Below are 13,941 nucleotides of genomic sequence, written 5' to 3'. Positions count from 1 at the left end.
TTTTGGAGTTGCTCACAAGTGGGTGGTTCGTGATAAGTTGGGTAATGCATAGTCAATGCACTGGTAAAACATGTTTGACCATACTTGGGAGCCACTCAGCCAGACACTGTTAGCAGCTCTCATGTTTTGGTACAAACCTCCATTTTCTCACTGGTAAGCGATTACAGGGCCTTTGTAATCACTTACCATAGCATCAAACCTGCCCCTATCAACCTACCAAGACCTGTACTTGCTCAAAAAGTTGTTTTTCATTATGTTAATCGATAACACTCACCATGTAAGCGATTACAATAGCACCAGGCCAGTGCCATTGCTCCAAGAACTTACATTCCAACCCACACAAACCTTTACTTCGTCTTCCCCACAAACATAGGGGTCACTTAACTTAGATAATGAATCAAAGTTAAATAACACATGGAATCAACAGTACAATAAAATATCCTTTCCAATAATAACTATCTCTGTTCACAATTATATTAAGTGGTTCAAATACAAATATACATACTTAAAAATCTACCAAATACTACACTATTACAAAAATTACATAACTCTCAACCAAGTTTTGAAGAGCCAATCTCTGTAGACGAACCCATAGCATAAAAAAGGGAACAACTTCCACGAAATACACCCCCAATGATGGCAGAGGCGAAACCTAGCTCGGAAGACCGAAACCCAACGAAATCCTTCAACCTGCCCTCACATTGCTCACCGTTTCAAAGCCTTCAGTAAATGGACACGGAAGGAAAAACTTCAAAGGAACACGAAAACATTAAATGGATGCAGAGAGAGCTTCAGAGAGAAACGAAAACCTACAATGGAGCAAAAAGAGGGAGAGTGGTTAAAGAGAGAGTGCTTCGAAGGAGAAATACTGATTCAAACCACTGAGGGTGTTTTTGGAACAACACAAAATCTCCTTTTTCAAATCATTATTTTAATAAAAAAAAATATTCAATCACCCAATAGATTGCTGACACGTGGCGTTGTCAAATTGTTGTTAAAATTTGGTTGATAACATATCGGTATCCTTTCTTTTATATGGAAATGCTTGATTTCCGTTCCTTTCCATTCACATACCCATATGCCAATTTCAATGCAATTAAAAATAATATTCTAATATACCCATAAACCACACATTCATGTATCTCTTCCAGGAATAAAACCCCTCAACCAATGTACCCCATTATTATATTTCACACATACAGTCCGCTCACACTTCCTAATTCTTATACCCCAAATTATTTAAATTTGGCAACCACATAATTTAAAGGTTAGATGCACAAATCTTTGATAAAACAGAAACGCGTTGTAGGAAAAATATCATTTCTGAAAGTAACATGCATACATATATTAAACAGATTCAACCCAAAAATAATTAATTCCCCTTACCTTTATGATCTTCACAATACAGCTCAATAGAAAAATTCCCTAACCGTACCTCCACACAGAGGCAACTCCACAATACCTATAGCCACCAAAATGGTGTAGAGTAAAACCCTTAGAACTTGAAAAGATAAGGAAAAAGAGTAAAACCCTAGGGTGCAGAGAATGGGAAAATTACCTTATCAATTGAGATATGTGAAACTAATCGGAGGGATTGAAAGCCCTCGACTCTGGGAACGTAGGAGCACCACCTATTTGACAAAGCAACGGTGAAAATTTGAGAAAGGGGTATAGAGAAAGTGAAGCAAGGTTAGAGAGAAGGTAAAGAAAATAAGAAATTTGAGTTTTAGAGAGAGAAGGGGGGTTTGACTAATGAAATCTGATTTTCTAAAAAGCTTCCTCCAAAGTCAGATTGTCTCTAGTCTTATGGGTCTGGCCTCCCATAAGGCCCAATACCTTTTAATTTTTTTTTTCCAGGCTCTTACAAATGTGATAGATAAAAATATATATATAAATGATATAATTATAACATTATAACTTTATTTTTATGACTATAATTAATTTAATATAAAATATAATTAGTTTAAATCATATTGAAATAAAATGTAAGTTATTATTTAAAAATATAATAATTAATGAAATTAAATTTAAATATATTGTGATTGTAGAAATTAAGTTAAAATAAGTGAGAGTAATTAGTTTAAATAATATAAAATTTTAACTTTAATTGACGAAAATGTTTTAAATTAAAATGTAATTAATTCAAATTAAATTGTGAGGGAATTGTTAAAAGCTTATGTTTTAATTGAAAAAAAAAACATGAATTCAAAAAGTTATAAAATATGAGTAGTTAAAATTGCTATAGGATTAAAATGCGTGATTAGTTAAATAAATTATTTTAACCATGTAATTAATTTAAAATAAAATGTTAATCCCGATCTTTCATCAAATCAAATAAATCTAAATTGAAATCATTTTCAAAGTATATGTAGCAAAGTTGAAACATTTGATGTAAGAATTTGATGATGATAGATTACATTACATATAATGTAATATCTTTTTTTTTTATATAGTTTTATAGTTTTAATATTACTATGGAAGCATCACAAATTCAATATAAAGAACAATTGATTTAAAAAAGCGCATAAATTTTTTAATATAGTTGCCCGATCATAATTATAACATCAAAAATTTATACACAAAAACTTCCTGACACTTATAGTAAAAGGGTATAACAAAAACAAATTTGATGTCTAAAATAAAACATCATCTTACCCTAAGCTTCATTACCTCACCTTCTAGCACTTCCTTAACAAAAAGATTTATTTTTTCTCACATCAAAAATATCATTATAAAAGAAATAAGAGACATCTAAATAAATACAAACAACATATAAACTAATGTACCAATAGGTTCAACATAACATTTAAAATATATCAGTTTATAAATTACACATATTAAACACTCTATATATTCATATATTTATATAACATTTGATACTAACTCGATTATTTGGATACGTGTTTTTGACATAGGACTTTGATGTAAGTGTTCACTTGTAATAATATCCATACTCTATAAAGTTTTAAACAAAGGAGTTATCACCTACCACTTATAAAGTTAATCTTCTTCGCGCCTAAGACCAAATCAATGTCCATAAAATATGACTTCCTACCACTTTCACCACATAACTCATTCTACTATAGTTAAGTGTGAATAGTTATTAGAGACAATGATATCTCTTTCGTAACCTGCCATATGTCAATGCATACATTAATATTACCATATCACATGATTTTTCCTTAACATTCTCTTAAATATCTCAATTCATTCTCTCCATTTCATTTGAATATCATTATACACATAAAACACACAAAAATGTAATTATTCATCATAACTACATAAATAACATACATGAGTTCATTTACATAAGCTCAAACCAAATAAAGAATAAAAAAACACAAATAAACATGCACTAAATTGTACAAGGAGCACTCAATGCCACTCATCGTACATTGTACAAGGAGCACTCAATGCCACTCATCGTCGCTCAGCACACTGGAGCACATGGGGCTACTGTTGTGTTGGCGCTCAGCGCCATGACACTGCCCCTTAGGCCACACCAAAAACCATAAAATTTAATAACGAGTTTTGGAAAACTAAGAACATATTCAAATGACCAATTTGGTATTCCTAACTCAATAAAAGGATTCTAAAATAGTTCTTTAATGTCAGAGTGTATACGAATTTGCTTAAATTGACAAGTACCTCAGTTTCTTAACTCAACAACGACCAAACAATTTGAAGCCAAGCAAAACAATTTCAACTCATCAGATTTCACAACAAATTCAACCACAAATTATAAACCAAACTGACATGCAATTTTATATCTTCAAAAAATCCATAAAACTAAAATTAAAGTAATGAGCTTCTCATATATAAAATCTCTATTTGTTCTTATAAACCACAAAATCATGATCAAGTGCGTCTTTAGAATCATTGACCAATAGAGAACCTAATAGAAGACTTAAATAATGCATGTGACAGAGCCAAACTCACATGCAACGGAAAAAACATGAAACCAAATAAAAGAACAAAATTTGACTTACTCTTTTACAAGGATTGATTGGACAAAATTGAAGATCTTATCACCATGATCACTTGACATTTTTTGATCTTCAAGCAGATGGTTAGAAAATCAAAACAGATGATAAATAATTCTTAAAGAATGAGTTTTTTAGATATATTATATGTTTTAAGTACTGAGACTCATTAATAGAAACTTTGTTTATAACTTTAACTATAAAATAACCAAATATCGTCTTTTAAAACATTTTACCAATTTTAAGACTTTATTTTCTAAACTCTTACACATATAACCTAAAGAAAAATAAAATTCAAAACATAATTAAACTACAATAATTAAAATAAATATAAAATAAAAATAAAACAATAATATCATTCATTTGAATTTTTTTTGAAAGTGGTCAAATATCAGGTCATTCCAATCAATGGAATTTTATCAATTCAATTCAATTTCAACATAAACACAAGGCTTAAACCCTCCATTGGTCCTAATATTTGTGTGAAAATCTCAGTTCGGTCCTCAAGTTTTGAACTGTCTCAATTGAGTCATAATTTTTGTAAAAATGCACACATTTTACCCCAATCGTTAACTGATCTCAAACGGCGTTAAGTTTAGCTGACATGGTAGCCAGAGGACATGCTGACGTGTATTATTTAATTATATGAATTATTTTTTATAATAAGTAGTGTTTCACGTGGCACAATGCCTATTATTTAGTTTATTTGAATTAGAGATTTTATTCATCTCTCTGAGAATCAGAGATTTTATACAAATTATCTCGTCGGCTCCAAAGATAAAGTCACCGAAAAACTCGTGTAACTAGTGCAATCAGTCTCACAGCCTTTTCTGCAAATGAACCAACTTGGTAACCTATAGGTTCATCACCAGTCTTTAAGCTATTTATTCCACTAATAGTAGAAAATAATTGTTGCACAGTGAGATCAATTAGCGATTGGGGTAAAATGTGTGCATTTTAACAAAAATTATGACCCAATTGAGACAGTTCAAAACTTGAGGACCGAACTGAGATTTTCACACAAATATGAGGATCAAGAAAGGATTAAGCCAACACGTCAGCATACAAGTTAAACTTAACGTCGTTTGAGATCAGTTAACGGTTGGATAAAATGTGTGCATTTTTACAAAAATTATGACTCAATTGAGACAATTCAAAACTTGAGGATCGAACTGAGATTTTCATATAAATATTAGGACCAAAGGAGGATTTAAGCCTAAAGACAAATATGAAATAAACATAAGGCTAAAAACGTCAAATTACCTTTGCATAAGAGTTTTTTTTTTCGCTTTTCTCACAAGTAAAAGAAGTCATAAATTCATCATTTTACTTTTTTTTCATCGTAGCACACACGTGTCACTATTATAAGCATATTATTATAATTTCACATTACTCTATTTTTTACCACAAATGAAACGAAAGGAAAAGAAAAAAAAAACTTAAAAATAATATTTGCGAGACAAAAGAAAAAACTCAACAAGGAAGGGAAAGGAAACTCAAAAATGAAAGGAAGGAAAGCATTTAATATTTGAATTTTATACATAACTGTACGCTGTTCTTACCCAATAAAGATCCTCTACGAGCTCTCTTTAGAATCTTACCCAATAAAATTACGCCACGTCACCACTAAATGTACGCACTCGTAGCAATCGAAAAGTTCCGTGGGATCATAGAGGAGGAGGGAACCCAAAACCTTAAACCCTCTCACTGACGCTCTAGGGTTTCGTAATTCCAGAGTAAGGTTTTTTCGCAGAGCAAATATGGCGCTAACTAGGGTTTTCGGTGCGACCGCTGGCAGGGCATTCATGGCGGCGGCGGCGAAGAGCGCGGCCAAGGTAAAAGCTTCTCCATCAGGCGGAGCAGCTGCAAAACCCGCGGGGAAGAAGACAGCCATGGTTAGAACCAACACCGGCATACAGAAGGCGGTTCCGGTCTCTTCCGAGCTCGGCAACTTCGTCGGCGCTTCTGAAGTGTCGCGAACTGTTGCGGTTAAAAAAGTGTGGGAGTACATCAAGCAGCAGAATCTTCAGGTCTTGTTTCCGTTCTCGCTCAATGCTGCTATTTCTCTCTGCGATCTTAGTTTTTCAGCTCATTTTTAAATTCTAGGAAGAGGTTGTTTTGGTGCTATTTCTCTCTGCGATCTTATAGATTGTTTTGGTGCTTATCATGTGTTAGACAATCGCTTATAGTGACTGCTATAGTGAGTTTTGTTTATTATGTTTGGTATAATAAACTTTGAATTTGTTCGTGCTTCTTAACTGAGATTACTAGCATTGGTGATTCAATGAGGCTAGAAATGGATGGCCTTTTGTCTTTTAGGGTTTAGAGTCGTGGCTCTGACGTGCTTTGTTTTGTGTAAGCCGTTTTTCTATTTATTAGAATTGAATGAGGTAGTCATTTGGTCTTAGATTTCATAAAGCCTTCGCTTTAGTTGCTTTCGAGAAAGTCTTTCATTTTAGTCCTTTTTAGCTTGATTTTTTACAGCCCGTATTGCACCAAAAGGAATTTTGCAAAAGGAAGACTTTTTGTACAAAGATGGACTAGAGTGAAAATGTTGTAAATTCAAGGAAGGACTAAAATAAGATACATATAATTGCAGGGACTAAAATAGGGGCGTAATTTTTTTTTGTTAAGAGGGGGATAGTTTATGATTATTTACCAGCTGGTTTCTGGAGTTTCTGTCTGATCCTTATCTTTGAGATAATACTTGCTAAGTTTATTTGTGGTCTGAGTTGCTAATGGTATTATTGATCTTGTTGGCTTTATCCTTCTTTTATGCTGGCATCTTTCCATCATTTTTTAATATGTATTTTTTTTTTTCTTTCTGTTATCAAATAAGTGGAAGTATTCGTGGTATTATTTATAGGGTGAGTTTGGATTTCAGTTGGGAAACCCAAACCAGCTTTCATCTTCAATTGAACAATCCTACAAACATGTATGATGATTTTCTTCACATTCGGTTAAAAGCAAAATTAATCTCCAACTCTATTTGAATCAAAAGTTACAGGGAGTTGTTTTGTTGTTAACTCCAGCTGAAGTCCAAACGCACACATAGAAGTAGGATAATATATTTTATCTTTTCAGTGTTGTCTGTCTTTACAATGCATGACAGAGCTACTCTTTTGCAGAATCCTTCAAATAAGAAGGAGGTCTTTTGTGATGCAAAGCTGAAGACTATTTTTGGTGGGAAGGATAAGGTTGGGTTCACAGAGATTGCTAGATTGCTGTCTAGTCATTTCGGGAAATCAGGCTGATATTCAGCTTTGCAGGTACACTTAATGATGGAACTTGTTCCAGTATATTAAATAGGTTATTTGGTTTTTAATTAACATGGTTTGTGACCAACTGCTAAGAAACATGGAAATTTGTGGTATCGGACTGGGGGGTTTTGAAAGTGGTGTTATTTTGTCCACTAACTGCTTTCGCGTTGTTCGGGCTTAAGTATATTTTAGATATGCATGATTTTTCCAAGTCACATGTCATTCAGCATTGTTATTTTAGAATCTTACATTCAGTTATTCGCTATCGTCATGACATTTTGGATTTGAATTAAGGATCTGTATTTTCTAAGAAATCAAAACATAAAATTTTATAAGTGACGAAGCAAGTACTTTTTGCTTCAAAGATGACGCGTGTCCAGAGTAGTGAATGCTCAACCAAACAGGCACATCATGTGACTGACCAACTATTTGCGTCACATGAATCCGAGGTGACTGATATTCACGAATTAACTTTGGATTCATTTTAATCCATACAAACTACACTGATTCAGTATTTTCCTTTTACTTTCACTATTGTGTATCATAAATTATTAAAGGAAAGGGAGCCTAATGCCAATTTCTCTGTTGTATTTGGCTATTTTATTCATTGCACATTATAGAGCTTGTGAATTAGTTTCTGTAACTTGGTATTTTTGATATTTTTTAATACGGTATTGTTACTATATACTATTTATATTAAGGACAATCAGGTCTATACATCTCTTATGCATACATACATACTAAAAATATATAATTTTTATTTTTTTAAGCATATATCAGATATAGAGATATATTGGGTGTAGATCAATATTTTTCATATATTAATAAATAAAATAATGAGTTCAACATAACATATTAGTTGCAGATAATATGACCACTTATTGTTGACTGGTGTTTATATTTATAGCGTAAATCCTAAAAAGAAGTCATTACTGTTTCTTTAAATCCTGTAAGCCAACATTATTTACTCGGTTCTCTATTAATTTCAACTTAAAATTACTATTAACAATTAGCTATCACATGTGTTCATGGGTTATTTTCAGAATTACTTATATACACATCAAGTATAAAGATCAAAACAGCTTAAGCTTAAATGAAATAATGTTAGATCACCAAATTAAGGTATACTTTACTACTATTAGATTGAATATAATGAAATTAGAAACATAAATTGAAACCTAATTAAAATTTCACATATTTTTCATTCACAGCCAATGAGCTTAAACATGTTTCAATTATAAAATTATTAGCATTTTATTCATTATCAGTATAAAATATTTTATTTATTCTTTAATCCTAAATCATTATATACAATAAGTTTCTTAAATAGTTTTCTTTAGAATCATACTAACAAATATATATTAAATGGGTATAAATTCACTTTAATTTATTATATTAATATATTAAACTCGTTGTACATGTATCGGTCAAAACACGTGATAACAAAAAAATATTATAAGTATAAAATTAGATATAAATAATTTTTATTATTTATCTAATTTAGAAAATAATTAAATTTAAAACCAGTTAAATAAGAAAATAGTTAAGTTTAAAGGAAATCATTTCAAAGGTAAAATTAAAATCACGTGGACCAAAATATGAATCGTTTTTATATGATAGTATAGATTATGAAATTAAATATAAATAATTTTATAACCTTTTGTAAAAACCTTTTATTTATTTTACAAATAATTTTATAATTAAAAAATGGTTAAATTTTAAAAAATGATTAAATTTAGAAAAATCGTAAAATTAATAATATAATTATTTTAATTTAACTATTTTTATTTAATAAATAAATTTGAAAAACATAGTAAAAAAGAAAAATCTCCATTATATATAATTATAGATATCCGTTATGTCAAAATTTCAGTTTTCAGTACTTGCTTTAGAAGTGATATGCATGAGAAAAATAAAAGACTTTCTTCATTAAAGAAGGAAATGAATAAAGGGAAGGCGAACTGTTAATCGAAAGTGATATGGAAAACACACAAGAATCACTTACTCAGTAAATACATAAACAAAAAAATACTTTAATAGACATATGGTCACAGTGAACATAACCACGACATTGGTGTTACTATTTTGGCATCCCTTACGAAGGCCTACTCTGCCTGATCTAATAATTTCTGACAGTCACAATGAACTGCTATTCATCGCCTGTAGTTCCTTCTTGACTCACGATGATCAGAATAATCGGATGAATACGAACGCTCATATCTACCTCTTTTACTTCTATGATATCCATTGGTACTAGAATCCTTCGATGAATACCGCTTTTTTCTGTTCTCTTTATCCATATCATTCTCGGGATGTTCAGAATACTTGGGCGTATACCTTGGTTTGATTCTTCTATTTTGATAATCTCTGTCCCCATCAGAATCTTCAGGTGAATAAGATTGCACATCTCTGCTCTTCTGATTTCCTTGGTAGCGATCGAAACCAAAATTTCTCTGATGCTTTTGAGAATCGGAATAGGTGGTTGTTGAATGCTTATGGCTGCTCTGTTTAAACTTCGGTTGTCTTTGAAGACTAGAATCAGATGAATAAGAAATCACATCCCTGTTCTTGTTATCAGCATGATCACACGCAGGACCAGAATCCTCATTGGAAAATGACGGTCTTTTTTTTGTATCTTTCCTCTCATGCTTTGGTACATTCTTTCTACTTTGATCATCTCTCTGACTGTCAGAATCTTCTGATGAATAAGTGTGCTTTCTTCTGTCATGTTTACTTTTTTTGGTATATTTCCACTCATGCTTTTGTGCATTCTTTCTACTTTGATCATCCGTCTGACTGTCGGAATCTTCGGATAAAAAAGGATGCTTTCTTCTGTCATGTGTACACCTACCATGCCTACGACGTTCAGAACCTTTGGACAAAAAGGAACGCTCTTGTTTAGACCTACTTTGGCAATTCTTGTAACTGTCAGAATCTTCAGACGAATGCAAACTCTTGTATCTGCTCCTTCTATGGCCTTCTTCAGAGACCGAAGTTTCAGATGAACTTGACCTTGCGTGATCTTGCTTCTTTTTCTTTACCTTAACCTTTTTTTTCTTACGTCTCCTTTCTCCATCGTCAGATGATGCTTCACTATCTGAATTTATTTGTTGCTGCTTTTTGTGCTTACTCCTTTTGGACTTCTTTGGTTTCTTAGAAAAGTTGGTTAATAACTCAGGTATATTATCCATACCAAGAAAACCTGAAAAGATAGACAATAATTATGATTTCTTATAGAGAAGGAACATCCAAGACTTAAAGGCATTCATCAAATAATTTCAAAAGTAAGTTGCTAGCAGATACCTCCATACTCATCAAATATGTCCTCGGCAACTATCTGCTGGTTGGGATCATCTGGTTTGAAACCTCCACGAGGAGGACTGATTCCTGGCCTCTGTTTGAGCTCCCATTTTAGGGGCTGCATCATTTGGCAAACATGATAAAATATTCGTCAGCATTCTATCATCTTTTAGGAGATAAAAAACAGTACACATCTTCAATCATCAGTTGGCACAACACATAAAATGCATTTCCCAATAGAAAATTGAGCGTACAATAAAGGACATTGGTGAGAGGCACTCTAAAAAGACTGCAGAAATCTCAAATTGTCCAGCTAACTTTGAGTTTTCAAATTCTTCCTGAATTCATATTCTCTGCCCTTCATCTATAAGAGGGAGATTTTTCTTCCATGTTCTAAACTAACTTTTTATGTGGATGCTTAGTTTTTATTATTTCACCACAGTATCTCACTAGAAAATTTTCATTTTCATCTTTGACAAAAGTAAAACTAGCTAACCCAAATACACCCATCAGAGATGCGACATAGTCGACAATTGGTTGCAAGTAGACTAATGTTCCTGAAGATCTTAAACTAATTAGAGACAGAGGATTGAAATAAAGATAGGCAGAAATGATAATTTTGCACATGCCATTTTCAGCATATGTGAACATCCGTTTGTAGTTAATTTCATCGTGGCACAAGTTGTATTAATTCTATGAGGATAGGATAAGTATATTGCAATTTAGTAGCCTCGTACAGCGAAATTGAACTGAATAAAAAAGTATCATTTATTAAAAGAGTGAGGAAATAAAAGAATAGAAAGAACATTTACTTCCCAAGTTCAAATTAATAAATGTCAACAAAAAAAATATTACAAAAATTTAACGAAACTATACTCCACTGACACAAGTGTAATCATTCACAGTTAAAGACTGAACTGTAAAATCTTCAAAACAATGGTTCAATTAAATTAGCAACTGACCTCAGTAGGATCTGTGTGAGCAAGGATAGCATTCAAGGGATCATCTCTTTTCAATCTGCTTTCCTCATTAGGCATTATAACATCCTTCAAGGGACATTCACGATCACCACTTTGGTGACCATAGTTCCCACATCTTAAACATTTTACATTACGAACTTCAACTGCAAAAGGTTTCACCCTAGCAGGAACTCCTGTTTCCAGTCTAAAAACCATTCAGTTACTAAAAGCACAATTAAAGAGGTTGACAAAAGTTTATGAGATCAAACAGCAGCAACTAAACGTGAAGGATACATTTCATTTCAAAATATATAACTAGAAATTTGGTTTTGTCATATTCAATAATGAAAGATAAGAAGAGTTTTACCAATCTGTCAATTACCAACAAACTGATCTAGGATGCACTTGATACACTACAGATTACGGTCACTTTCAACACATATATGGTGATTTAACATGTACCTCACATCCATGATGTAACAACTACAGATAACTTTTTTCCCGGTACCCGACAAGTAAGAAGTGCTCTGTGTGATTGTTTGAAACTGTGGTGTTAAAATCCAGAGTTGTTCTTAAAACGAGGAAGAAAGAATAGTTTCCTCTAGTGAATTTATGACTTCCAATAGGTTTAAACTTCAAACCTAAACCTTACGTTCACTAAAGGATGGTGTAAACCAACGAAAAGTGGTTTGCGCAAGGTTTCAAAACCCTATTTTCATTAGCTTGTACTGAAATAACAAAAAAGAAAAACCTTTGAAAAAACCAATAAGTCTACTCTATACTTTCAAGTTCCAACATTGGACATAATATAGAATCCATCTTGGTCTAGAGCCTAAATTGGTAAATAGTGTACTTCATGTTATCCTTATTTCAACTTTAAAATGTTTTGGAGCCCTTCCCAACAAAATAACAAGCCAGTTATCCAAGTGGTTCAATGATAAGTAATTTAAGTTTCACTCTGAGAATGGTTTGACCTATTTTAACCTATAATTGAGACAACAATAAAAACCTGATCTCCACGTGCGGCAAAAAGTACAACTTCCAAGACTAAGACTCAATTATGCTTCTGATTGACAACAGATCAAGCAATCCAACCAAATTAAAATAAGCACATCATCAGATAATTTTTTAATATCTCATAAAACCTATGATGCACCGGTACATCAATTTGTATCAAGTATTCATGTCCAACACATGTCCTTATCCGTTACTTTGAATACTTCACCTATGCTTATCAATAAAGTATCTAATCTATAAAACTGTAATACTTTTATGATGATAATAATTTATAATTTTTTATTTTGAAAATGTTTAATACATTTGATTTTAACTTATATTCACACAATAGCAATCATATATTTATCATATTTTTAAAAATTTTGAATATTTTTCAAAATGCACGGATCGTATCCTATCATTTTAAAAATAAGCGCATATCAGATACGGAGCATAAAAAAAATTCTCAACACCAAAGGTTTCAATCCTAGGAAGAGCAATGCATACGCAGGCAAGGCAAATAATACAAATGCAGAAACCACAGAAAATAACAGCAATTGACATACCTTGGTGCATTTTTAAGAACTTCGAATTCTTCTTCTGTCGGAAGAGGCCGCCCAAAAACATCCTTGGGCCTCGGTTTTTTCTTCTCTTCATTCAAATTCGTACTCTGCGGTCTGGGAGGCAAGAAACACGAGTATATTCAATCATACAATAACTTAAACCAAGTGACATATTAATTCCATTACTGTTTAACACAAAGTAAGCGACGGAGGAGGTACACTGAAGAGGAAGGTCCATCATCGTGCTGAGGTCCCTTGTCCATGTCCTCTCGTTTCTTCTCATCATTCATCTCCGCAGCTTTGGCGCTTTCGGCATTGTAACCTGGAGGACGAACGTACATGAAACTAACAGCTTGCATAAGCTCCACCTACACAAAACCCTAATTTCAATAACAAGCCACGAAGAAAATGAAACTAAGAAACACGAAGAGAGAGGATGCGATGTGAACCTTTTCCTTCTCCTTCTTGGAGATGAGAGCGGTTTGGCGAAAGAACTCCTGCTCCTGCGCGAACTGGAACCGCAAACAGAGAGTAATTAATTGGAGGACGAATTGCGGTGGAATAGAAGGAATAAAAGAAAACTTACCTCGCGAGAAACCTCTTCGGCGCGGCGTTGGCGATTGGCGTGGGTTTGTTCGGCGATCCACTTGCGGCGTTGGTTGGGATAAGAGAGAGGATGCCATGGCTTCTGGTTAAGATAGGAGTGGCTCCAGGCGGTGCCGGATTTGGTCTTGTAATCAACTTCTCCGTTCGCGATTCGCTTGCTCAGCCTTATGCCTCCTCCTTCTTCCCCCTCCATCACATAGATTCTCGATTCTTCTTCACCTCTCTCTCTCTCTAGCACTGTATGTTTGACCCTTCTTCAACTACCAACAGAATG

General features: G+C 33.0%; 2 protein-coding genes across 3 annotated transcripts; one reads left to right on the top strand and one right to left on the bottom strand.

Annotated features, from left to right (window-relative positions):
- Positions 1 to 5,620: 5,620 nt before the first annotated feature.
- LOC106777239 (upstream activation factor subunit UAF30) lies at positions 5,621 to 7,501 on the top strand. Its single transcript, XM_014664797.2, has 2 exons — positions 5,621 to 6,013; positions 7,112 to 7,501. Exons 1-2 carry the CDS (start codon positions 5,744 to 5,746, stop codon positions 7,235 to 7,237), a joined length of 396 nt encoding a protein of 131 aa, XP_014520283.1. The 5' UTR covers positions 5,621 to 5,743; the 3' UTR covers positions 7,238 to 7,501.
- A 1,646-nt stretch (positions 7,502 to 9,147) lies between these two features.
- Positions 9,148 to 13,941, bottom strand: LOC106778095 (uncharacterized zinc finger CCHC domain-containing protein At4g19190). 2 transcript variants are annotated; one of them, XM_014666008.2, is made up of 7 exons: positions 13,648 to 13,941; positions 13,511 to 13,573; positions 13,281 to 13,429; positions 13,065 to 13,175; positions 11,506 to 11,707; positions 10,547 to 10,661; positions 9,148 to 10,445 (listed from the first exon to the last, which is right to left on the bottom strand). In XM_014666008.2, the coding sequence occupies exons 1-7, from the start codon at positions 13,858 to 13,860 to the stop codon at positions 9,397 to 9,399; spliced, it is 1,902 nt and encodes a 633-aa protein (XP_014521494.1). In that variant the 5' UTR covers positions 13,861 to 13,941; the 3' UTR covers positions 9,148 to 9,396. The 2 variants fall into 2 exon arrangements, with proteins under 2 accessions (XP_014521494.1, XP_022643189.1); XM_022787468.1 differs by having other exon boundaries at positions 13,281 to 13,383; positions 13,648 to 13,891.

Source organism: Vigna radiata, chromosome 11 (genome assembly GCF_000741045.1).
Source record: "Vigna radiata var. radiata cultivar VC1973A chromosome 11, Vradiata_ver6, whole genome shotgun sequence".
Taxonomy (NCBI): Eukaryota; Viridiplantae; Streptophyta; class Magnoliopsida; order Fabales; family Fabaceae; genus Vigna; species Vigna radiata.
Note: the sequence above shows the minus strand (reverse complement) of the source record. Positions and strands in the feature narration are given on the sequence as shown.

Bases quoted from the DNA above. Each gene is read 5' to 3' on its own strand.
- LOC106777239 (XM_014664797.2), top strand. From the start codon at position 5,744: ATGGCGCTAACTAGGGTTTTCGGTGCGACCGCTGGCAGGGCATTCATG. The intron at 6,014-7,111 runs GTCTTGTTTCCG...ACTCTTTTGCAG, and splicing joins TCAAGCAGCAGAATCTTCAG to AATCCTTCAAATAAGAAGGA.
- LOC106778095 (XM_014666008.2), bottom strand. From the start codon at position 13,860: ATGGAGGGGGAAGAAGGAGGAGGCATAAGGCTGAGCAAGCGAATCGCG. The intron at 13,574-13,647 runs GTAAGTTTTCTT...TTGCGGTTCCAG, and splicing joins CCGAAGAGGTTTCTCGCGAG to TTCGCGCAGGAGCAGGAGTT. The intron at 13,176-13,280 runs GTACCTCCTCCG...CTTGCCTCCCAG, and splicing joins GATGGACCTTCCTCTTCAGT to ACCGCAGAGTACGAATTTGA.